The following is a 27,470-nucleotide window of genomic DNA, read 5'->3' as shown; positions in this document are numbered from 1 at the left end:
GATTAACCAATGCTAGATTTTAATTTACAGATTTACTTAAATTTGTGGCTTGCGTAACAGACCTTTCATTTTGTCCAATTAGTCTTTGTTACATTAGGTAGAGGAGAGATGTTATTTTAAAGGGAGCGGGCTTTATTTTATTTCTGACAGCCTTCTAATCTAATGCCTGGTTTCTTCTTTTGCTTTTTGTTGATTTCAGTTTTGTTTTGATCCTTTTTACTGATTTCTGTGTTGGCCTCACTTTTTAAAACTATCATTTAAATTGGATATTAGGTACAGAATTTAGAATTGTGAAAATAACTCTTTAGTATACGAGTAATATTTTGTTTGCATTAGTGCCTTTCCTCCAAAGTGCTTCCTGATTTTATAAGTGTTTTATTTGTGTTCTTGGCATCTTTGCAAAATAGATTTAAAAGGACTGAAATTACTGTTTCTTTTTTTTTTATATTCTTTTTATCAAAGGTTAAACCAAGCATTGTAGACTAGCAGCCAGGTCAAAAAAAGTAAAAAGACATAACAGGACTAAAGGAACCAGAGTTCCATTACTTTTCTTATCACCTACCAAAGAAACAGTCTGGTGAGTGAGCTTCTGTTCTTTTATATGTAGGATTTCCAAGGAACAAGCCCTTGGCCACGAGAAGAATGACCTATTTTTTTCATGTATAAACTATTACAGGCCTTCTGTCATCATGTTCACGTTAATTAAATCTGTGATACAGACGTTGGGGAACTGGGATTATTAGTATTGTTTATATAGAAGAAATTAAGTCCTGGGTAAGGCATACAACTTTATTCTATATCAGCTATCATTTAGCTAGTGCTAGATGTTTTTAATTGTGTTCTACGTAGACATGCTACACAGAACTTGGTCTAGATAAGGAGACAAGACAGGTACTTATGTATGTGTGACAATTAAGTTCACGAACTCATCCTAGAAAAAGTGCTACATACCTCATTGCTGGATATCACTATGGTCACCTTCGAAGTACTCCCCTTGGGAAGCTATGCACTGACGCCAGCACCTAGTCCACCCTTCAAAGCAATTTTGGGACTTTTTCTGGAATGGCCATCAGAGCTGTTGTTGTATTACCCTTGATGTCCTGAATGACATCAAAATGTCTTCCTCTCAATATTTCCGTTATCTTCAGGTAAAGAAAGAAGTCATTGGGGGCCAGATCAGGTGAGTAGGGAGGGTGTTCCAATACAGTTATTTGTTTACTGGTTAAAAACTCCCTCACAGATAGTGCCGTGTGAGCTGGTGCATTGTCGTGATGCAAGAGCCATGAATTGTTGGCGAAAAGTTCAGGTCGTCTAACTTTTTTCACACAGCCTTTTCAGTACTTCCAAATAGTAAACTTGGTTAACTGTTTGTCCAGTTGGTACAAATTCATAATGAATAATCCCTCTGGTATCAAAAGAGGTTAGCAACATTGTTTCAACAAGTTCACAAACTTTATTGTTAGACCTCATCTGCAGTGCATTCTGACCAATAAAGTTTATAATATGACCTGAAGAACTGGCAAAATGCTAGAATGCTAGACAACTCAAAGCTAAGAGAATGAGGCTAGTGTAAAAAAAGAAAATTTCATGAAATGGTGATTTGGGTTGGACTTAAAAAGAGGGTAGGATTTATCCAGAGCCCCTCAGCTTTTAACAGAGATGGATTTGTTGTTCATTGTGGTATTCATTATATGCTACCATTTTATACCTGAAAATTAAAATTAGTGTAGAACTCACCATGAAACATTCATTGATGAAGTTAAGCAAAGATACAAGGTTATGAATCCTTACGCCGATTATCTCTTGGCTTGATCCTCCAAACACACTTCATTTTCTTTGCATTGAATCTTGGCAACATGATTCAAAGAATTTAGCAAATGTCAGTTTTGAGGAAAGAAATCTGATAGATTTCTTTTCTCTCTCTCTTTCCAATTCATGATTTATAAAGCCTTCCTATTTTGAGATGTTTAGCTCTCTACAGTAGCTACAGTACTAGACTAGGTGAGTAGGTGCGCTAATACATGGCTTATGGAGATGGGACTAGGCAAGTATAGTTCTTATGAAGCAAATAAAGTGTTTGGTCTCTCTGTGTTATCTTTGGAGCTTAGAGGTGGTTCTTCCTGCCACCACCCTCAACTGTGGAAATACGCCAGAGTTCCTTGCTTGAGATAGACATTAAGAAACATTCATTTAGTTTTACTGGACACAAAAATGTATTCAGCAGAGTTGGAATTTATAATCCCTACTTTCATGTTCTCTATGATCTTGTTGAGGAGACAGCAATAAAGAACATAACTTAAGTCTGTGTACTGTTAGTACTTTACAGTTTATAGGTACTTTTTTCACATAGTCTATTTTATGAGATTCTCAGAATTACTATACCAACTTCCCAGTTGACAGTCTAGAAGCTACTGATTTTTAAGTTGATTTGGATGAGGAACTAAATTTCACCACTTACTTGAATTGCTAAATTGTATGGTATGGAGAATACATATTAATAATCATGTAGGAATGAGAGAAACCATTGTCTCTTGATAGATTAGAAGGTGCACAGACTCCTTGAAATGATATGGTAAAGTTTATATGTAAGTGCATTTTTCTAGGAAGAGTGTTCATAGTTTTCATCAGATTTTTTTTCCTTTTTAAAAAAATTGATGCCATTTATTTCATCAAATTTTGAAAATGAGTCTATGGCTCCAAAAAAAATTTAAAAACCACTTGTCTAGAGTACTTGGAGAACACTTAGGGAATGAGGCCTTGAGATGAGTTCTGAACAAAAAGTCAAGAGAAGAGAGAGCAATGTGGACACAAGGTGATAGTACCTAAAATTTCTTCTGTCTTCTCCAAACAGTAGTGCCCGGAGCTGTTAAATCTTCAGCACAGATTCCTGATGGGGGTTATTTTCTTTCTTATGCGAATTTTCCATGTCAATGTTCCCACTTCCTTCCCATTGCTATCCCTTGTGTTTTGAGAGTCATAATTGGCTTGGATATAGTGGATACTGGTTACATCATAGGTCTTAGTAATTAATTTTTAGATAGGATTTAACTAGTAGAATTCTTTCCAGTTAAAGTAGGTAAGAGAAATACATTTAAGAAATGACAACACACATAGTAGAAATCATAATAGTTTTTAACCTGGAAAATTGAATGCTAAGGGTATAGTATTTATATAGGTTATATATAAGTTAGCTCATTTAACAGACATTGCCGAACACTTACCATGGGCCAGAAACTGCTGAGAATACAATAGCCAGGGGAAAAAAAACAAAACAAAAAAACAGAACTAGCTCCTGCTCTCATGGAGCTTTCAAAACAAATTTCACAAATGTGTCTGTCTGTAACTTATCAGCTCACTTGTACTCTTAGATGTTTCTTGTTGGGAACAGTTACACTCTTAGATGTTTCTTTTTGGGAAAATCCCAAATAAGATTATTGACTTACATTAACAGGACCCCTTTCTTATAGCTGTTCTCTTCTTAGATCAGTGGTTCTCATCAGGGCTTGCAGGGGATGGGTTGTCCCCAGAGGACATTTGGTAATGTCAGGAAACATTAGTGGTTGTGTTTCAGCTGGGGAGATGCTCCTGGCATCGAGCAGGTAATGGCCAGGGATGCAGCTAAGCCTCCTGTGATGCACAGGATAGACGACAACAAAGAAGGATCCGGCCCTAACGGTCAGTACTGGCAAATTGAGACGCCCGCCCTAGATGGACACCTCAGAGTAAGGGAACAAAGTTGTTAAATAGGCCTTAAGATAGAGGTGGGGCTTACTCCAGCCTTCCAGTAGTACAGTTTATACCACTTTATAGTTCTAGTATTTCCTCATTAGTGTGTTTCCAACTTTATTAAAAGAAAAGATTCTCTGGTGTACTCACGTTCTCCTTTTGATTCATTTCAATGGATGTGATTAATGTAATAGGGGATGGTGGCTTGGGTTTCAAGTTTGGAACTATTTTATAAATATTTATAATACCCAATATTTATAAATACCCAAAATGTAGTGGTATGATTAATATATTATCATTATTACCTCTTATTGTCAGTATTTACTGAATTGCATGAATACATCCAACAGATAAATCCAACAACATGATGGTTATAGAATAACATATAGGAAGGGCTTAGAAATAAATCAATATAGGTGTTTATTCCTAGATGAATACTCTAGAAGAGTGCTTCACTAGCTTAATGTGCGTGTGAAACACCTGGAAATATTGTTAAAATTTAGGCTCATTACATCTGAGGTGAGGCCTGAGTTGCCATCCAGCTTGTGGTGGCAGGACTAGGTGAAGTATTAGATAACACAAAATGAGTATGCTTTAAATATCACTGTTCTCCAATCAAAGAGAAGATTAATTTTTAAAAGGCTTTTCCTGCTTTTTAATTTCGTAATTTAAATTTTTAGATATTAAACTGATTAAAATTAATGTTGGAGAAAATTTGAAAAAACAGAAAAAGGGGAAATCTCTAGTACTAATCTCTACACCCCAATGAAGTTGCTAGTATTTTGTATATTGTCTTTCAGTTATTTTATCCTAAGGGCCTTTAAAAATATATCTGTAAACAAGTTTTATGCATTATGCAATTTTGTATCTTCTTTTGTTGGGGAAAAAAGGAAGAAAAAAATTCCCTTTAATTTTTTTCTCACTTTCATTGTCTTCTCTTCTACTGCATTTTGCTGTTCAGCTTTGAATAATTCAGTTGGGGTGGGACGGATTTATCACTTAGCAAGAGGCCTGAGGAGACGGATAAAGGATCACATGCCTTGCTGTAGAGACTTATGTCTGTGGCAGTTAAAAATATATTTCTCATAACTGAGAAAAGAGAAGCTGAGAAAAGTCTGTCCCTTAGATTTTTCTTTTTCCTTGGAGATAAGTAACATATTCTGGAACTTGATCTCATCAAGGAACATGCCATTGCTATTTGAAATTGAACTTCTTTTTTTCTTAAGGAAATAATCCTTCTTTATCATTGGAAGCTCCGTGACAAATGTGAGATTAAAGTATAAATGCACCTTCATGTATTCAGTTACTGAGAAATCTCTGGGTGAGTTGAATATTTGCGATAGTGACTCTTTTTTATTTTATTTTATTGGGAAAGGGGAACAGGACTTTATTGGGGAACAATGTGTACTTCCAGGCCTTTTTTCCAAGTCAAGTTGTCCTTTCAGTCTTAGTTGTGGAGGGCACAGCTCAGCTCCAGGTCCAGTTGCTGTTGCTAGTTGCAGAGGGCGCAGCCCCACCATCCCTTGCGGGAATCGAACCGGCAACCTTGTGGTTGAGAGGATGCACTCCAACCAACTGAGCCATTCGGGAGCTCAGCGGCAGCTCAGCTCAAGGTGCCATGTTCAATCTTAGTTGCAGGGGGCGGAGCCCACTATCCCTTGCGGGACTCGAGGAAACAAATGGGCAACCTTGTGGTTGAGAGCCCACTGGCCCATGTGAGAATCGAACCGGCAGCCTTTGGGGTTAGGAGCATTTTGTATAAAATTTTGTATAAAATACAAGACTCTTTCAACCATTTTGTATAGCATTTTGTATAAAATACAAGACTCTTTCAACCATAGAATTCTGTTTATGTCCCATCTTTTATGTAATTGTTGCCATAGCTTTTTACCTTCATGTGTGAAAAACCCCATATTTCAATATTATAACAACCTGAGCCACCGGGACAGCCCTGCGATAGTGAATCTTATACGTACACTCCTTTGATCTCAACTCAAAATTTGTAGAAATCATCAATTTTTAAAAATTATATAGAGTAATTTTTATAGAATTTTAAGAAATTTTAATGCTATGCTTATTCTGTCTTAATTATCAGTACAAGTCAGTCATGTATGACATTGAAATCTTTCAAGCCTCGATACTTACTTTAAATTGACAAATTTCCAAGAGTTGATTATATATTGTGTATCCGGTTGGTTAGGCATTATGCTGTTGAGAGCGATTCTTTTACAAATTTCCTTAGGTGTGACTTAAGAAATGAATTTTTAAGTCTCCTATGTATCATGGTATCATAAAAGGTACCATTTGGGCCTTCTGGAATTGATTGAGAGCCACGTTGTAAGTAGTCCAAAGGTTTTTAAAGCCGTATGTTCATAAAGCATATTAAATGTTCAAAAAGCATATTAATGTTTTCGTAAGTTCATGTACTCTTTCAAATCATCAATGTGAGTAGGCTTCATAGTAACTATCAGCATTCTATGAATATGCCCAAGACAGTTCATTCACTCAGTTGACTTCACTATTTAAAAGACTCTTATTTATGCTATGCAAACAACCCTCAGACCTGTGTCACTTTATTGGAGGAATAATCATTAAAAGTTTCTTATCTCTTTTTCTCAGAGAATGTATCATCCTCTTTCAGTCTGTTTTGGTGGGATGACTCCACACTCACTCAAAAGGAATCGTTTTACCATCCTATTTTTCTTTACTTATTTTATTAGTTAGGATTAAGTTCAGCTGCCAGTTACAGAGATCCAAATTAGCAAAAGTTTTAAAAAGATCATTTATTTCTCTTTTATATGAAAGTCCAGACATAGGCTGTGTTCCACACAGCCGTTGGAGTCCCAGACTTTTCCATCAGATTACTCCATTGTCCCATGGATGTGAGCCTTGTCCGTATGGCCCAAGATGAGGCCATTATATCCACATCTTAGGCAACAGGATGCAGGAAAGTGTCAAAGAAGCAAGGAGCAAAAGGTACATATCTTTTGTCTTTTAAGGAAGATTCTTTGAAGCTGTCACAGAGTTTTTTCACTTATTCCCCATTGGTTAGAACTTAGTTACTTGGCCATATTTAGCTGCGAGGGAGGGAGGAATATGTTTTTATTCTGCGTAGCTACATGTACAATGAACTATGGAAGAAGGGACGGTGTATATTGAGGAATTGATGGCAATCTGTCACATCATGATTTCTGTTTCATCCACTGTTACTGAGTAGAATAAATTTCAACAGTTTTATTCCAATTTTAGCATAGTGTCTTTGAGATATTATTGATAAGAACTTTGGTGAGGGTAGACTAAGATTGGGGGAAAAAAACAACTGACAGGATCTCTGGGTCAGTGTATTCACATAGCGCTTATGTGTTTTGAATTTCCATGTATCAGTTCAGAGTTTATTTTCTTACTAGTCACTGCAGTTTCTGTACCATTTGGGTCAATGGGATAGCTAACTGTAGGTCATGTTTATGGAAGATTCTTCCAGTGTTCAAAGAGTCCGGGGCATGAAACCTAGAATGATGGAAAAGTATCATTCTCAATACGTTTTATAAGTCCGATGCCTTCCTAACCACCTTAGAAAGGTGTGTGCTCCTGAAGGCATCAGAGTATTAAAATGTGAGTCACAAAATAATGAGAGGAAGATGAATGTGGGAGCAGTTACAGGAAAAAAATGACACAAATGGTGCTAATAGAAAAGTTCCCCTAGTAATGCAGGGCATTTAAGGCAGGATACTATCCATAGAAACAGAACATAGAACCATGAGAAGTTGGGATCCCTGGAAAAGAAATGAACACTAAGACCATTTATGGGTAATAATTTCAACACATATTTGTGAGGTAGCTACTTACCTTAATTTTTTTTTTTAAAGATTTTATTGTGGAAGGGGAACAGGACTTTATTGGGGAACAGTATGTATTTCCAGGACTTTTTCCAAGTCAAGTTGTTGTCTTTTCGATCTTAGTTGTGGAGGGCGCAGGTCAGCTCCAGGTCCATTTGCTGTTGTTAGTTTCAGGGGGCGCAGCGCACCATTCCTTGAGGGAGTCAAGCCGGCAACCTTTGTGCTTAAGAGGACGTGCTCCAACCAACTGAGCCATCAGGGAGCTCAGCGTCAGCTCAGCTCAAGGTGTCGTGTTCAATCTTAGTTGCAGGGAGCGGAGCCCACCATCCCTTGCGTGAGTCGAGGAGTCAAACCGGCAACCTTGTGGTTGAAAGTCCACTGGCCCATGTGGGAATCGAACCGGCAGCCTTTGGCGTTAGGAGCACGGAGCTCCAACCACCTGAGCCACCAGGCTGGCCCTTGGTTTGTTTTAAGTGTCAAATTTTTATTAACAGAATTTTGCACAATGAAAAGAAATGAGGTGATGCTTTCCCAGTGGATGGAGAAACAATATTCTCAACTTTTAATGATCTGAATGCATTTTTGAGGCTAATGAACTGAGTCTAAAGTTGGGACTTTGAGAAAAAAAAGAAGAGAGAGGGCCAGTTCCTTCTTTTCAGTTCTCCAAATGAGCTCAATGAGTTCCTGTGGGATAGATTGATCTCAGCATTTGAATTTCAGGGATGAATGAAATGGTTGGCTTGGCCATAATGCAGTCCAGCAGGACATCTGGAAACACATTTGACCCAATTTCAAGGAACAGTGGGCATGTCCATGGACATCACATCACGCCCTTTACCCTAGAGAAGAGGGCTTTTTGTGAATGAGCTACTAGTTTGGCATATTTTTTTAATGTACATAGAGTATTTATATACTGCTGAATATTTTGTTTCTGTTTTTGTCCACTTAAAGTGAGGCCTGGAAAACCAAGAATTTAGTGTTCTCTATTGGATGTTTTAGAAATAATTCTTTATTTCAGATGTTTTAGAAATTATTGCAGATGTTTAGAAATAATTCTAAAGCAAGCTGAAAGATGTATTTCCAACTCATAGAGCACTTTTCAAATACTTCACAGTAGTTTAAAAATAACTTGTATGCAGAAGTTTAAAAGAATTTAAGTAACTTTTCCAAGAAAATGTAGAATTTATACTGAAGAATAAATGAAAGAAAACATTATAAATCTAAAATACAAGAAATTAATGGACATGCTAGTCAAATTCTAAGAAATGTAACTATGTGTCACAGTGGGGTAAAAGAATGCAAACCTGTTCTTAGGTCTCCATACCACACAATTTGTAAGTATCTACTCTATTCTTGGCTGCCTGTCTGCCTTGATTTTTTTTAAAGTAATTTCCACACGTTATTTTATTACAAAAAGTTTCAAACATAGAGAAAAGTTGGAAGAACTATACTGGCAACATTTGTATACCCACTATGTATATTCTACAATTAACATTTTGCTATTTTTGCTTTATCACTATTTCTCCATCCACCAGCCTATTTTTTAGAATATATTTCAAAAGAAAGTTTCAGGCATCATCACACACATTCCCTAAATTCTTCTACATGCATTTCATTAGCTAGATTTGTTTATGATTTTAGGTAAAATTTACATACACTGAAGTGCTCAAATATTAAGTGTTTCATGAGTTCTAAAAAATGAATGCACTTGTGTAATCAAATCCTTGTCAAGATATAGAACATTTCCATCACCCCAGAAAGTTCCTTCTGGCCTCTTCCTAGTCAGTCCCAGCCCCCAGAAGCAACTACTATTCTGATTTTTTTTTTTTTAATCACAGATTAGTTTACCTAGTGTAGATCTTAATTTAAGCGGAATCACAGCATGTATTAAGTGAAAGTTTCTCTCACTCAGCATTTTTGAGATTCATCCATATTGTTGTATATATCAATAGTTCATTCCTTTTTTTGTTGTTGAGAAATATTCTGTTGTATAAATACACCATAGCTTATTTGTCTATTCTTCTATTGATGGCTACCTAAATTATTTGCAGTTTTTGGCTATGAAATACATAATAGCAGCCACTATAATATAATATACATACATACGTATATGTACTATATGTGTGTGATCTTACAATGTTAAACTACATGGTATTCCTGGGATAAACCCATTAGCTCAAGATTTATTATATTTTTAATATATTATTGGGTTTGATTTTCTAATGTTCCATTAGAGTTTTTGTGTTAATGTTTATGAAGAATTTTGTTTAAAGCTATTAATTTATCTTTGAGCCCTGTTTTAAAATTTAGCATTTTGTATAAAACACAAGACTCTTTCAACCATAGAATTCTGTTTATGTCCCATCTTTTATGTAATTGTTGCCATAGCTTTTTACCTTCATGTGTGAAAAACCCCATATTTCAATATTATAACAATTTAAATAATCGTATGTATTTCTAAGAAATTCATGAGAATATGTCACAGCTCTGTATATTTAACCATATTGTACTACTGTTTTTTGTTTAAAGATCTGTTTCTCCATCTGGTTTTGTTTCTCATCAGTTTGAAGAATTTCCCTTAGTATTTCTTGTTGTGCAGGTATGTTGGGGTTGAGTTTGCTTATTTTTTGTTTATCTGAAAATATCTTTGTTTCATCTTTAATCTTGATGAATATTTTTGCCGAATATGAAATTCTGTGTTTTTCTGTCAGAACTTTACATATGTTATTCTACTGTTTTTAGGTCTCCATTGTTTCCAATGTAATGTCAGTTGTCATGTACATTCTACTATAATGTGCCAATTTTCATTGGCTGCTTTCAAAATTTTCTGTTTGCCTTTCAGCAATTTGAACATGATATGTATAGGTGTGGATTTCTTTGTATTTATCCTTTGGGATTTATTGGGGTTTTTTTGAATTTGTACATTAATATCTTTTACCAAATTTGAGAAACTTTTGGCTATTATTTTTTCAGGCACTTTTTCTGCCTCCTTTCCCTTCCAATCTGCTGTTTTGCCGTTTATTGAACTTTTTATTGGTTTTTTTCAGTTTTAGAATTTCAGTGTGGTAATTGTATAGTTTCTATTTCTCTGCTGAGATACCCCTATCTGTGCATTGTTTCAAACATTTTTTTCTTTACATCTTTAAACATACAGGTATCATTACAGCTATATTTGCTAATTCCAGTAAGTGTGTCCTTTCAGGTTTAGTCTCTATCCATTGTCCTTTCTTTTGAGTATGTGTTACATTTTCCTGTTTCTTCATATGTCTAATAATTGTATATTGCGTAATGGACATTATGAATAATGCATTATAGATACTATGGATTTTATTATGATCCTCTGAGGAATGTTGGTTTTTTGTTTTCAGGTAATTAACTTGTCTGAATCCAACACCAAACTCTCTCCTCTGCAGTGGGTAGCAGCTGAAACGTCTGTTCACATCTTTTAACCTTATCTAGGTTGCTTAGAATCTGTCCTGCGTGTGCGGAATTTACTTGTTAGTCAGAAATTTCAGTAGAGTTTTTATGCAGAATGTAGGGTTTCTTGTCTGTCTTTTTTTTTTTTAAGGATTTTCCCCTCAATTTTTTAATGTTATGGTAGCCTCAAATTCTGTCCTTTTGGTTCTTCAATCCAGAAAAGGTTTTGGATTTTAGCTGCCACCCAGCACTCACTGGAACTTGCTCTCTGTAAAAAGCTGTGTAAAATTTTAAAAGAGGGCAGAGGGGTAACAAATTCTCTTAGCCAGCACCATTCCTAGATGTTGACTTCCCAGCAATTTCTGTTTGCTACTGTTTTTATTGCTTTTAGAGAGTTTCTGTTCATTTTGTTTTGTCCAGTTTTTATCATTCTAACCTATGGGATGATAGGTTAAATACAAGCTACTCCACCATTAGTGGAAGTAGAAAATTTTCGTTTGGTTTAAAGAAAAGTAAAAGCTACCTAAAGCTGTTTTTGAAAAAGAGCGTGGGGAAAGCGGCCTCCTAGCAGTGACTTTTAGGGTTCTTCTCCTTGGCCATTCTAGACACCAGGGACATAGTCTTAATTGATATTCTATATCCATTATTAAAAATTGGAAATAAGGGCGAGCTCCCCGGAAGCTGCCCCTTCTCAGGGGTCATGATGGGCAGCAAAATGGCATCTGCCAGCAGGGTCGTTCAGGTAGTCAAGCCACATACTCCATTAATAAGGTTCCCTGACAGAAGAGACAATCCTAAGCCCAATGTATCAGAAGTTTTGAGATCAACAGGACTACCATCTCATTCTTCTTCAATTTCACAGCATTCTAAGGGAAGTAAATCACCAGATTGGCTGATGCATCAGGATCCACCAGACACTGCAGAAATAATAAAAACATTACGTCAGAAATATAGAAGGAAACTTGTATCTCAAGAAGAAATTAAATTTATTCAACGTGGAGGTCCAGAATAATGACTGAAAATGTGGCTACTGTTTGTCATCAGAGAAAAGAATAGTCTTTACAATAAAGGACTTCCAAAATGACAAATGAGAAATTGTACATTAAACAACTTTAATAAATATTCTGTAAAAGAAAAAAAAGAAATGTAGAAAATTTAGATAGACACTTGTATCTCCTAATTTATGTATGTTGGTCAGCTTCTCCACAAGCTTACCTAATTGTTTATATACTTTATACTTATTAAAGCACACATTTTTAAATATTAAAAAAAAAATTGGAAATAAGAAAACAGCATGACGGGAAAAACCTGAGTGTGAGTGAGGCGTCAAGAGACCTTAACTATAGTAGTAGCTCTTGCATTCACCAGCTGTTTTTCTGATTGCATTTATGATTAATTTAATTTTTTATTTCCTTCAAGACTTGAGAAACAAACGTCTCTGTTCAGTTATATTTTACAAGACCAGTGCTCTAACCCCTGAGCTATGGAGCCTACCATTGTTCAGTTATATTTTAAGTTTTATCAGTATCTTCATATGGCTTTACCTAGACCTAGTATTATGGGATGTGTTTTTTAAATGTTATATATAACTAATGTTAGTATTCGAAACATCTTTTTGGGTGTATATAATTTGAGTTGTGAGAATAGAAAAAATAACATAGCTCAATGGAAAAATAAAAGGTAGTACTCAATGGAGACTATTCCTTGAATAAGGAAGAAAGTAGAATAGTGCATGCTAGGTGCTTACAGTCTTAGCATTCCAGACGCACACTGGGACACTCTATTAATATTGGTAAAATATCTATATATATTTAACTCAATTCCTACACTTAAATTACTTGATTCTCATTAAAGGTCAACAGAAAAAAATATTTCAGTTCGTTTTTCTGGCCCTATGGAGCCTATTTATGAGACTATTAAGGTCTTCAATTTTTATACTAAGAGGGCGCTGCTGATAACACATCTGCTATTGTACTATTATGTTATCATCACCTAGTAGTAAAAGAATATATTGCCCACCAACTGTACTCAATTTACAAGCACAGAGCAGCAAGCAACAAAGGCATACCTGTTCAACCAGCTATTGTTGAGTAAAGATAAAGCTATTAAACACATCGCACTTGGACCATCCCTGGATAATAAAGTTATGCTAATTGAGATCTGCGCTTTGAGTTGTTTTTCCAATAGCAAGCATGCACTTATATAGATCTCTTCTACATCTTGCGTCTGGTGGCATGTGTTTGTGAGCAAAAATATCTAGCTAATAAAATGTTTTAGAAACCTGACAGATTTCAAATTTACATGGTTCTTTATACTCTGCTTTTCATCGTACTGGGTTTTTTTTCTAATTTTAAAACTGAAATTCTCTGGACTCAAAAGATTGTTTGAAATACTAACATTGGTTGCACCTAACATTATAAAAACATTTCTTTCAAAAGATTGAAGGAAGCAAGGGATGAGGAATTTAAATCCTAAATATTTTTTATTCATGATGAAATAATAAGTGTGGGGTTGGCCCTACTGAAGAGTTCTGATAGGTTCATAATGTTGAGTTGGAATGCCACTGAAGACCACCTTGGAGCAGAATACATACATTTGAATAAATTGTTTACTGTTACAACATTGGGTTGCTACAGAGATAATGGTCTCTAAACAACGTGTCCCCATTTACTTAGAGTGCCGTGCTAACTAAAGGATAAAGATGAATTGCTCTGGTTTTTGTCTTTCAAGAACGTGAAGAGTCTGAGATTTTACCCTACTTCCAAGCTAACAAATTAGTCTGCCACAGTTTTATGAATGCTGGCCGATTCCTGGGTCAGAGACAACGGGCTTTATTCCTCATGTTGTAGTAGTAGTATCCAGATATCAGCATTTGCACCATCTGCCCAAGCCCCAGTTCTATCAGAGTGATGCAAAGAGGTCCAGGCGACACCACCAAATGCAGTGGGTACGTTAAAAGAGAGGAGCCCTGGACAGAGACATAATCTTTACACTAAACTGTGAACAAACCCATCCTTTGCTCCGAACGGTGACAGTCTATCTTCCAAAGCTGCTTGCTATACTAACATTTTTTGAAAAAGATAGTCTGAAATAAAGGCAGTCAGTGCTTTGGCTCATAAAATTTCTGGAAATGTGAGAGACCTATGGGAAATTGTCTCCTAATATTGTCTTTTAAATTTTTTCTTTTAAAAAATATTAGATGAATCGACATATGCATGACAAATCCCATGAGTAAGCATTTTTTTCTTTACCTTTCAAAACATCATTCAACCAATGCCTTGTGTCTATATAGCACATTTAAAGCCTATTCACATCTGTTTCTATGTTCTCTTCACAATCTCTCAATGAAGTTAGTAGAGCAAGTGAAGCCAGCCAGTATTTAACAGATGAGAAATTGAGCCCCAACTTATTAGCTGTCAGTATCCTGACTGCTAATCATAGATTCTTTACTAAACCTAGTAATGAAAGTCTCCAGAATTGTGGCACGTTTCTTGGTCATTTAGTCTATTTGAAGTTTGACATAAAAATAAAATTTTTGTAGAAAAAAAACAAATATCTCTCATTTTTATACTGAGAGATGTTAAATCCTCCTAGCACATAGGAGGTGCTCAAGAAATATTTCTTAAATGATTGAATGAGCAAGACAGCTTTTCTTATGGTGAAGTCAAATTATCAAGTTCTGGAGCACAGGACTTAAAGCAATGTTGCCACATTAATTACTTAATTTTTTAGGGCCAAGAATTTGGTCTGCATGCTTGCTAGAATTTTCTACACACAAATCAAGAATCCCTTGTATAAATTTTGAAATCAGAGTGGGCATTTTTAGCATTTTTCTTTGAAATTAGAACAGCCACTTGAATTTAGTGATTATATATTCATTCCTAGAAATTCTATTTGACTCTTTTTCAAACTTGTCTGGTCATTTAAAATAATATATTGTTCTTCATTCTGTTTCTTATGATTCCATTATGTGAAGTTCTTGAAGGTCTAAATTCTGCAGTTTGTTTCTGCTTACTCTCATGGTAGCTGTATTAGGGTCCTCCGGAGAAACGGAACTAATAGGCTAATATATAGATTTATAGATAAGAGGAAATTTATTGTAGGAATTCCATCTTGCACTTATGGAAGCCTATAAATCCTGTGATTTGCCATATGCAAGCTGGAGAACCAGGAAAGCCAGTGTTAGAATTCAGCCCAAGTCGGAAGGCCCAAGAATCAGATGAGCCAATGGTATAATTTCCAATCCAGCGCCAAAGGCTTGAAGAGCCAGGAGCTCAAGTGCGAAAGATGGATGATCCAACTCAAGAAGAGAGAGATTTCACCCTTCCTCCTCCTTTTTGTACTATTTGGACCTCAATGGATTGGATGATACCTGCCCACACTGTTGAAAGGAGATCTTTACTTAGTCAACTGATTCAAATGCTAATGTTTCTGAAACACCTTCACAGACACACCCAGAAATAATGTTTTACCATCTATCTGGGCATCCCTTAGCCCAGTCAAGTTGACACATAAAATTAACCATCACAGTGGCTTTTTCCCCCGTTTTATAAATTTGGATTGAGATCTCTTATGATCTCTTTGTTTCCTTTTCTTATGGAAAGTGGATTTTTGCCTTGTTTACCCTTTTGCTGAGGAGAAAGAGCTCTAACGATTGCAGCTTTATTCAGGAATCTCGATTCCCTCCCTGCCTTGTATAGACCTAAGTATTGTGTGATCATTTAAATCCACTGATTTTCAGCTCCCTCTTTGTTTTTGGCCCCCTTGCTTTTTGTGAGCTTTGCTATTTATTTAAAAGGCTGTGTTTTATATTTGTCCAACATTTTTAAATGTCTGTTAAAGGAGATTTTAGGTCTGTTAAGGGACATTGTCCACTATGTTCTCAGAAACTCAAGTCTCCAGTTACTTTAACTCATATGGTATTATTAAAGTTATTCTCTTCTGGGTGGATGCAAATATATAATTCAAAGGAACACAATCAGCCGCATTATATCAGTATTTGTCATTGTTAAAATATATGCTGTTTTTACATGGCAAGTGAGTAATGAAGCTTGAAATACTATCAGTGGGATGCAGAGATTCAGAATATATTAATCAAAACTAATTACAACTCCAGGCCACCATGACCCAGAAAATTACAGTAGTGATATTTTGTATGCAATGATTTTAAAAGCAACCTGAAATTTAATTGTTATTTTCATTTTAAGTGCTCTTTCAAGAACAGTGACATTCAGTTAATGAAGATGTGGTGCTTATTATACTTGTTAATTTGTTTTTAATAAAAGTCCTCTGAGTAAAACTTTTGATAGATTTTAGCTCAAGGCAAAAATTAACCTAGATGTTTCTGTATAATTCAGAAGAGGAGGAACCATTTAACTGGAAAAACACTGTGATGATTTGAATTTTGTATGCAGCTTAATTATTAAATTAGAATTAGAAATGCTGTGAAAGAAAATTAGAGAAAAAGAGAGAAATAACAATGGGAAGTAGCTAGTCACCATGGAAGGAGTATGTGTCAGACCCTGTGGGTTCCTGTGGTGGTTGGGTCTTTCCATTTACCACTTTAGAAGAACATTGAAATGAACAGTGATAAGCACCTGACCAATTTACTTCAATGGAAATATAAATGTCCTTCAATGGAGAAAAGGTAGTTTTTTTGAAGCAATGAGAGCAAAGAAACATTTGGAACTGAAAGTGACTCCCAGAAGTTACTGCAAAGATAATATTTACCTACCTCTAAGGGGCAGATTAGAGAATACAATTGAGAAGAGGGTTTCAGGGGCTTCATCAGCTGGGTGACTGGGCACTGAGTGTTTTATTTGTAAGCCCTACATATATGTTGCATATATTCCTAAATATATGACTAAATTATTAAGAAATACAAATAAAAATTAACTTTGAAAAGATACTAAATACTTTTTTGTTCTTTTTGAATATGCGAGTACCACTGTCAAAATGAATCAGTCAAAACTTGGCTTTGTATAACAAAGGACAGATATTTTATATTCTGGCCTTATTTTTTACTTTTTCTGGTGTTGACATCAAGTTTTAACATGATAGTAACCCTTTGTGTTTTAGGACCCTGCAGGAAAAGGACAGATGCAGATAAGGGAGATTTAAAGGTTTTCATTGAGACTGCCAAAGTAACTTAACAATCTGATAGTAAGTGGTATGAGAAGAGAGCCCTCAATGATTAAAGCCAGGCAGTTTATTTGACTTGAAGAAATAATTAGAGGTCAGGTAATGGCAGGAGTAGAAACGCAGGTGGGAGGCTGCCATATAAAGGGGCAAGGGGATGCTAGGAGATTTCGGAAGGGCAAAGACTTAAAACTGAATGAAAATAAGTAGTAATGCATGTTGTCGGTGCTTGAAGGACAAACCCTCACTGGTTGGATTTCTGGCACACTTGTAACAAGAAGTTTTTAAGGGGGAATAAATGTTAGTTTTCTGTTTTGCTTTAAGAAAGAGATAATTTCCAGTTTGCCTTTGTCTTCTCAATGAAACATTTGTCATCTCTTTTGCTAACATTGTCACACTTGTGGCTGAAACACAAGCTGTTGAGTTCAGAATATAAGGAAATATTGGCCCCTGATTACTCCTGAGATTAGAATTCTCTCTGGCACCAAGAATAAGATTTATCAAAATGTGTTAATAGTGTTAAATCTTACACGTAAAGGATATGCTTTTTCAATACTGCAATATTTAATTCTTTTTTTTTTAAAGATTTTATTGGGGAAGGGGAACAGGACTTTGTTGGGGAACAGTGTGCACTTCCAGGAACCTTTTCCAAGTCAAGTTGTTGTCCTTTCAGTCTTAGTTATGGAGGGTGCCGTTCAGCTTCAAGTTGTTGTCCTTTCAGTCTTAGTTGTGGAGGGCGCAGCTCAGCTCCAGGTCCAGCTGCTGTTACTAGTTGCAGGCAGTGCAGTCCACCATCCCTTGCGGGAGTTGAACCGGCAACTTTGTGGTTGAGAGGACATGCTCCAACCAACTGCCCTCCGGGAGCTCAGCGGCAGCTCAGCTCAAGGTGCCATGTTCAATCTTAGTTGCAGGGGGCGCTGCCCACCATCCCTTGTGGGACTCGAGGAGTTGAACCGGCAACCTTGTGGTTGAGAGCCCACTGGCCCATGTGGGAATCGAACTGGCAGCCCGCGGAGTTAGGAGCACAGAGCTCCAACTGTCCACCAGGCCGGCCCGCAATATTTAATTCTGATGCTACCCACCAAGAGTTCTCACAGACCTCACAGTTAAAGGCTCAGTCCCCAACAGACTACCCTCACTTCAGATTCTGGTTGCAAGTTCTGAGCTCCCAGAACACTCACACTTCTGATCAACTGGATACAAATATAGGGATTCTTACAACCACCCCTCAGGTTTGATAATTAGCTAGAACAATTTGCAGAACTCAGGAAAGCACTGTACTAATGATTACAGTTTAATTATAAAGGATACAAATCAGGACCAGCCAAATGAAAGAAACACATAGGTTGAAGTCTTAGGAGGTTCCAAACTCAGAGCTTCTCCCCTTGGAGTCAGGATGCATCACCCTTCTAGCACACTGATGTTTTCATTAACCAGGAAGCTCCACTGAGCTTCTGTGTCCCGAGTTTTTATTGGGGTTGCATTACCTAGCCATAATTGATTATATCATTGGTCACATGATTAAACTCAGTCTCCAGCTCTGCTTCCCTTGCCAGAGGTCGGGCTAATGTTAAGTGGCTCAAAGCCAACTCTCTGATCTCATGGTTGGGCTTTCCTACTTGCCCTGCCCCCACCCTGAATCATCTCTTCAGCATAAGCTAGGGCTCCACAATAAGTCACCTCATTAGCACAAACTATCAGGGTCCACCATGAAAAACAAATATATTCCTATCACTGAGGAAATCCCAAAGATTTAGATGCTCTTTCCCTGGAACCAGGTACTAAGTCCATTCAAATTCTGTATTATCCAACACTCTGGACCCAGAGAGTTAAACAGTATTTAAGGCCTTTGCTTTTCATGTCTGGCATTGTCTCTGAACAGCAGTATCTAACTTATCTTTCCTTTTTTTTCCATTATAATTTTCTTAGCACAGGGAAATCTAAGAACCAAGTGGTGAAACCACAAGCATTGCCTTCCTCTCACTAAGTCTTTGACGCTTCTAACCATCCTCCTTCCCTCGAGCCATTAAGGCATAGATTGTAAAATGATGACTTACAGGTTTTAGCTGGCAGATGTTTTATTTGGTGCATACTTTCTAAAGAAATTTAAATTATGTGCCAATGTTTTAAGAAACTGGAGATTTTATGTTAATGTGAATTTTCTGGCTTGTCTTAAAATCAGCATCACTGGGCCTGTGTTCCTATTTAGCAACACTTGGCTGAAGTAAAATAATGGCCATCCCTTTTAACAGGCAATTTATAAATCTCTGCAGTTTTTCACAATCTTTACCACCATCCTCCTATCCGCATCCCACAACTTGATCTTTAAGGAATCTCTTGAGTTAAAAAGAAAGAAAAAGCCCATCTATATATAATATATCAGCCTCTGGCTAGGGCCCTTTATTTATGCCATCACAGTTAATTCTGGATGTAATTAAGTAAGGTAAGCATTGTAACTTCATTTTGTAGTTGAACAAAATGAAAATGGCTAAATGAGTTTCCCAAGGCTTTGTAATATATGGAAAAATAAGAATTCAGATTCCATTCTTTATTGGTTATAGTTCTGCTCACCTGGCCCCATACCTCTGCCTCCCAGCCCATTCTTAAAGACAGGTTGCTCTTCTATATATCCCCATATTCATTAGCCCAATGCCTATCAACAGTGGGTGTTCCACAAATGTTCATTTCAATTGGATTTATTTGGGCAGAATTGAAATATTTGACAACTAAGTGGATATTAGCCACAAGGAAAACGAAGATGTTAAAGGGGGCCATGGGGTTTAAGGTTGGTGACTGGAAGGACAGTGATGCTCTTTGGAGAAATAGAGAACACAGGGTGAAGAGCAAATTTGAGAGAGAAGACAGCTAATATATTTTCAGTAATTTCTGTGGTCCAGCATTGTGCTCAGGTCTTTACATGCATTATTTTATTTAGGTTTCACGGTGACTCTTTGCTGAAAGAACTACTCTTTGCATTTTATAGGCCCAGAGAATTTAAATAATTTAGCGATTGTCTCATAGCTAGTAAATGGTGGAACTAGCATTTCAACCCAAGATTATGTGACATCAGAGTTCGTTTTTGGGGGACATACTAAGTTAAAGGTAACTAGCTGTATGGCTTTGTGGCGATGTCTAGCATATAGCTGGAAATACAGAAACTGTGCTCAGTAGATATGTCAGGGCAGTAATGATTAATCTGAAAGTAATCTTCAGAGAGTTGATTGTCAGAGTGATGAGTTGGTTCACATTTACTCAGGGAGGGAGGAAGAAACATAAGAGATTTAAAGCCAGATAATTGAAGAACGTTTGTTTACTGAGAGGAAGAAGTAAAGATTCTTTTTACCTTTGAAGAATAAAAATAATTTTGTGTCTATTATTTGTTAATAATTCTTATAAGACAGGTTCATTTTTCTGTTGTTTCAATACTAGCTAGTCGTACATACTTAATTTGTTTAAGATAGGGAAAAATACTACTCATTGTCCCAATTTTGTAATAAAATTAATTTCATTTTGTCAAGTATACTTGATAGAGTTAATCTTATAAAAAGAACAAGTAATGAATTTTAAACAGAGAGATGACTTCAGGATTAACCAAATTAATCTCCTCTTTTTTATTTTGAGAAGTGACTGATAGAGGGTATAAACCTCAATTGAAGATACTTTTCTCTCAAATAGGGATTTTCTGATATTTTTATTAATGACAGACTGGTGTTGAACTACCAAACAGAGTTGACATGTCACGGGTAATTTGCATAGCCTCCTACACATATCCTTATTATTGTGCCTTACCTTTTGGACAGGATCTGTTTGTTTATGTGTCTGTGTCCTCTAGGAGATTGCAAATTTTTTATACTGGTACTTTTGTTTTTATAAGAGAGTCCTAAAAGTAGAGATTCTGTTTCAAGGGATACGTGTGTTTTAACTTTTAATAGCTATTGCTGGATCGCTTTTCAAAAGGTTATAATAATTCACACTTCTGCCAACAACACATAAGATTGCTCCTTTGCCATATATCCTTATCATACCTTAATGTTGTCACTCTTTAATTTTTCTTAACTTGGATTTAAAAAAAATTATATCCCGTTGTTGCTTTATTCTGCATTTCCTTGTCCACTAGTGGGGTTGAGTCTGTTATCAACGTGTCTATTAGCCATTTATCTGGATTTCCTCTTATTAACTGCCTATGCACAGCCTGTGCCTGTTTTCTCTATTGGGTTGCTTATGATTTCTTTGTCAACTGATAAAAGCTTTTTATATTACAGGGATTTTAAATCTAGTATGTATTATAGTTTATTGCTGTTTTACTTTGTTAATGATGTTGTTTTTTTCCCAGAAAGATTTCAAATTTCTGTGTATTCAGGTTATGTCAGTCTTTCTCTTTATGCTTTTAGGTGTCCTGATTTTTATTAAATCTCCTTTAAAAACATTCTCCTGTTTGGGATTTTTCTGCTTATTGACATTATCATTAAATCTGTAATCCATTTGGAATCTTTTTATATATAGTGTAAGTTGGGGGTCTAATTTCCCTTTTCTAAAGTATCATTTAAATATTTTACACTTATCATTGGACCTCAAAATCGTCCTTGTATCCAGTAATTTAATACAATTTATCACTGGAGAGAAGATTAAGAATTGGATATAGGACTCCTTCCCCCTCCCCCGCAAAGTGACCAAATTCCAAAAATTTGTTCCATATATTTTTGATTTGTGATGCTGAATTTTTTATTTCTCTTTGACATTAAACAACAGAACAAAGACTTTTTTTTTCAGTTCTGAATGCACGTATACTTTGCAATTGCCTGAACCAAGTCAAATGAATGTTCTCAGATTGCATTGTTTTGTGTCCCTTTAATCTAGAGCAGGGCTGGCAATTTCTTTCTGTAAAGATCTGAAAATAAACATTGTAGGCTTTGTGGACTATATGGTCTCTGTCACAACCACTCAGTTCTGCTGTGATAGTATGAAAACAGCCATAGACAACATGAAAAATAATGAGCCTGGCTCTTTTCCAATAAAACTTTAATTAGAAAAACGAACAAAAACAGGCAAGCCACATTTGGCCCATGGGCTGAAGTTTGCCAATTTCTCGTCTAGAGTGGTGTATTACCGCCTTTCCTTTTGTCTCCTTTTCTTTTCTTTGAAGAATCTAAGCCAGTGTTTTTGTAGAATGTCTCACTTTCTGGATAGATAACTACTGTTTCATGTGTCATTAACTTGCTCTTTTTGTTCCTGTAAAATCAAAGTTAAGTCTAGAGATTTGATTAGATCCAGATTAATCATTTTGGCAAGTTCTTATGTGAATTTTTAAACAGAAGTTTTGCTCAAGAGGAGGAAGGAGAGACAATTTTTAGGGTATGAGCTTTGTGGATGACACCCAGGCTCGTAAGGGATCCAGCATCGGAGAAAGGTACAGCCAGAACAGAGAGTGGCAGAAAACACTCCCAGGAACTGCAGACACAGCGGCCTTTGGTTTTCATGAAGCCATTCCGATGTATCGACCATTTATTAATGGACACACTGCACTCAAAGTATTCAGTCTAATTGGATACTGAAATTATGGCTTTTAAAAAATTAAATACCTCTTTATTTTTTCCTAAATCAGTTAAACCTTTGAATGGTGTCTGGATTTATTTTGGTTTTTCTTTATAGGATCAGCTCTAAACACAACTTCTATTGTCACAAGTCGGGAGAGCACATGGCTTATTCAGTGACTTCCTAATTCATTATTAAAATATTCAATTTTATGACATCTCAAAAAGGCTCATTTGATCTTTTTTGTAGTTAGATAAAAATATGCCACCATCTGTTGTTTTCTAAATAGTTTTCTGTTCTTTAGATGGCAACCATTCTTTTTATGCACATCTTATCTTACCAGTATTCTTTTAATGATCTATATAGGGTCTATGGCTATTGTAACTGGCCTACATCTAGATTAGACAAGCCAACATTTTGATCTAAAGTATTTCTTTTACTTTGTAGACTCTTCTAAGCACAAACTTTAGGTAAACCTGAGGTAGGAAACATCAGAATAATTCCACTGATCATTGATAATTAAAGCCTTTCATCTTTGCAGTTCAGAGAGATACAAGAAAATTATTTCATAATTCTCAAAAGACTCTGAAGTGGGCAGGCAAACACTATTACCCTAATTTACAAATGTAGTTTGTGGTCTTTAAAAGGCAAGAGAGCTGCTTCACATAAGTTAAAAGCAAAAGTAGAGATGAATTTCAAAAACTGCTTCTTAATCTTTCTAGATCACCATAAGTCCACAATTGCTCTTTTTAGAACTACATGGATTATTATAATGTAGTTTGAAAATTTTCTAGTCAAAAGATAAAAACATGAAATGAAAATTTCAATCTGTTTTGGTTAGTGAATTTTATGATCAACTAAACATTTCTATTGGGTGCTTAATTAATAATTAATGATGATGACCCTTCTTATCAAAACTCTTTACTAGTTTACACAGAACAATGGATACAATATTGTTTATCACCTAAATGTCCTTGGTGTGAATAACATTTTGTTCTTAAAGGTTTTCCAGGACTAGACAGTATACCTAGCGTTCAACACCACTTTGAGGTACAGACTATTAATATTATTAACTTTTGGATAGAGACATTTCACACATGAATGCGTATTCTTCTTACTTAAAACATATTTGTTCCTCTCATTTCCTTCAGTTAATGGCATCTTATAACCCAGGCTGGAAATATCAGGATCTTCATTACTTTTCTCTCCCTCACCTCTAATCTATTTGGTTATCTACTGTGTATGTCTGCAGTTTTTGTGTACCCATCCATCTACCCATTCATTCCCATGGCTACTGCCATAGATCAAGTCCTCTTTTCCTGGGCTCTGATCTTTTGCCTTTCTAGTCCTTCACACTGCTGCTTCCTGAAATAAATACTTGACCATTTAATTCCTCTCAAATGGCTTCCATCACTTGAAGTCCTAATGCTTTATTATGAAATCTCACCTTGACTGTGTTCCATCTTGACTCTCCTTCCATCAAACTAAAGTTTTAAACTTTATACAAACAATCTTTGTACTATGTTTGTACTTTTGCTGTTACCTCTGCTCTGAAATAGCCTTTCCTCTATTTCTTCCTGTAAAAAATCCTAATACAGATGCCATTTCCTTCATGAAATTCTTTAATTCCTACAGGCAGACTTACAATCCCCCGTGTATATACATTCATAATACCTGGTCTAAACCTTTTCTACTACACGTTTGACATTTTGTTTTGAATTATAGCTTATTGTGTATATACATCTCTTCTGTACTACCATGAGCTTTTTACTGGGTGGAAACTTTATATAGAACACAGTCACACTGGAATAACTTTGCATATAGTAGTCTTTGCTTTCAACTTTTACATGAATTCGATAATTCATTGAGCAAATCAATTGAGCGATTTCAGTAATTGATTAATCTTCATACTACCCCTAAAAATTACTAGAAAGAATAATTTTGTTTCACAGATGGTAAAAGCTCAGGAAAAAGTTGCTATCTATGTACCTATTTCCTGAAATCAGCAATATATAATATGACTACATAGAAAGCTTTATATCATCTATAGTAAACCATTTTAAACAATTAAAAGTTTAAAGTTGTACCTATTCTATTATACCTGTATTCTTTTCTCTGAAATTGTTTTAGGACATTAATACAGGCTTACAGGATTCTAAACATCCCTAGTTCTATTCTTATATCCTTCCCACCAGCCACTCATTCATCATTTAGAAGTACCTGCTATGTACCAGGCACAATTCTAGGTGCTAGAGATACAACTAAACAAATATAGTCTGTCTTCTAGGGGCAAGAAACAGCAATGTAAAGAAAGCAAATATATGTAGTGTAGTACTGGATTAAGACTTGCACAAAATGCTAAAAAAACAAAATCTATTTCTATATAATTGTTAGGATCTGGGCTAAATTTCTTGCTTTGACTTTAAATTTCTATTTAAATCCTGGCTTGTCTATTTCATTCCTTGCCTATGCTAATTTTGTTTCGGGGTTTGAATTTTGAGTTTCAGTGTACATAGTGATATATAAATATTAAATCTAAATAGAATTTATTAAACTTGAATATAATTTTTGCAGTAAATGTGTTATTCATGCTAAATAATATGTAAGTTCTTAGAAAAATATGAACATGAAATTATTTTAAATTTTAATAGCTTTCACATTAGGAGATTATATTTTTAAAAACTAATGAAAAACTATAGAAAATTTTAGAAAACTTAGAAAACAATCATTTTTCACTTGTGTGAAACTAAATCTCTATACGAGGTAGTTTGCTTGCATCAAGATGCGCACATGTGCACTCAGACTCACGCATCATTTTTAGTCAAATGAACAATTGGTTTCCATTGGGTACCAGTTAATCTTACGTGTTTGCTTATCTTAAACGGCCCTCAGGTCTAGACTTGGCCGTAAAAGTTCTCTGTGCTCTACCTAGGGTAGAAGAGCTTATTCTGCTCTTCCTGAGCTATAGCAAGAGGACATATAGATGGCCAATAGACATGAAAGATGCTCAGCATCACTAATCACCAGGGAAATGCAAATCAAAACCACAATCAGATATCACCTCCTCCTGTCAGAATGGCTGTCATGAATAAATCAACAAATAGCAGGTGTTGGTGAGGATGTAGAGAAAAGAGCACTGTCGTGCAGTGTTGATGAGACTGTAAATTGGTGTGGTCACAGTGGAAAACAGTATGGAGGTTCCTCAAAAAATTAAAATTAGAACTACCATAGAACTCAGCAATTTCACTTTGGGCATTTATCTGAAAAAATCCAAAAATACTGATTTGAAAAAATACATGTACCCCATGTTCATTGCAGCATTATTTACAATAGCTAAGATATGGAAGCAACCTAAGTGTCCAATAGGCAAATGGATAATGAAGTGGTATATATGCAATGGAATATTACTCATCCATAAAAAAGAGGGAAATCTTACCATTTGCAACAACATAGATGGACCTAGAGGGGCTAAATGAAATAAGTCAGACAGCAAAAGACAAATACCATATGATTTCGCTTATATGTAGAATCTGAAAAAAATCAAGCAAACAAACAAAACAGAAGCAGACTCCTAGATACAGAGAACAAACTGATTGTTGCCAGATTGGAAGCAGTTAGGGAGGTAGGTGAAAAAGGTGAAAGATTTAAGTACAAATTGCCAGTTATAAAAATAGTCCTGAGGATGTAAAGTACAACATAGGGAATATAGTCAATAATATTGTAATAACTGTGTATGGTGTCAGATGGGTACTAGACTTATCAGGGTGATCACTTCGTAAGTTACATAAATGTCTAGTCACTATATTGTACACATGAAACTAATATAGTATTGTATGTCAATTGTAATTGAAAAATAAAAAGAGTCTGTCATTGCCTACCCTGCCCTGCCAATTAACCTAAAAGAAGCTATTTTCCCTACTGGTCTCAGCTAATTAGATCAAAGGGAAGCCTGAACAAGGGTAGCCCATCCATAGGCTAAACAGGTGTTTGTGACATGATTTGGTGTGACAGTCTCTGCTGAGACAGAGATAATTGTTTTGGGGTAAGATAGATTCTTCTCAGTATTTTCATTTCGTTGATGTAGGAAGGCTGCCAGATGGTGATGAGCCCTGTAGGTGAGAGATCACATGGGGCTTGTGTTAGGGTAGTAATTATTGGCCGTCTTTTTACTGCAGAAATTTTCTGGAAAGGAGACTAGAGCTGATAAGCAGAAGTAGAGACACTGTGGGATGTGTGCATGCATGTGTGAAACACTTTGTACATGTGTAAGAAAGATACGTACTTGAGAGAATATTAACAGTTCCTGATGGTTTTCTAGGTGCTGGGGAGCTCAGACTGGCTTCCTCACCATCCTACAGACCTACCAGGGTCATCCCCAACTCTGTGCATTTGCTTAAGTTGTTCTCCCTACTTTTGACCTTTCTCCTCTCTTCAGGCCATCCTGACTATAACTACCAGGTTAGTGTTCTTTAAAATCTGCTCTGATCATGTCATTTATCTGGCCAAAAATCATTAATGATTCCCTCATTGCCTTTGTAATAAAGCTTAAATTCTTTAGCAATGTGTGTATGGCCTTTTTCAACTGCCTTGTAGGATATTTTCTCTAAAAGAACAAAAGTCCAATTAATTTGGTATTTTAGTATCGTAGGTTGTGATGAAAATCACTAGCTCTGTTCTCTTGGCTGTGTGTTCCCAGGAATTTTACTAAGAATATCAACTGGACTGGAAGCCCAGAATCATTTGTTGCAGAATAAAACAGAAATGGTTCTGAAGTTGAAACGTGAGCTGCTGGAGGCTTGTCTATACCTGGTGAACGTGGAC

General features: G+C 35.9%; 1 protein-coding gene across 6 annotated transcripts in view; it reads left to right on the top strand.

The window, feature by feature from the left end:
* The window catches only part of COMMD1 (copper metabolism domain containing 1), a 113,774-nt gene that overhangs the window by 62,622 nt on the left and 23,682 nt on the right, over positions 1–27,470 (top strand). The window contains exons 3-4 of one of the 6 annotated variants that reach the window (XM_081069135.1): positions 10,092–10,161; positions 11,842–13,135. The exons of 3 other annotated variants lie outside the window; for them this stretch is intronic. In XM_081069135.1, the coding sequence (XP_080925261.1) occupies positions 10,092–10,130 (39 nt within the window). In that variant the 3' untranslated portion in view covers positions 10,131–10,161; positions 11,842–13,135. Of the gene's footprint in view, positions 1–10,091; positions 10,162–10,930; positions 13,273–27,470 lie in introns of those variants that run through there. 2 more of the 6 variants (XM_081069134.1, XM_081069131.1) reach the window with 2 other exon arrangements.

This window comes from Rhinolophus hipposideros, assembly GCF_964194185.1.
Source record: "Rhinolophus hipposideros genome assembly, chromosome: 12".
NCBI classification, from domain to species: domain Eukaryota; kingdom Metazoa; phylum Chordata; class Mammalia; order Chiroptera; family Rhinolophidae; genus Rhinolophus; species Rhinolophus hipposideros.
Note: the sequence above shows the minus strand (reverse complement) of the source record. Positions and strands in the feature narration are given on the sequence as shown.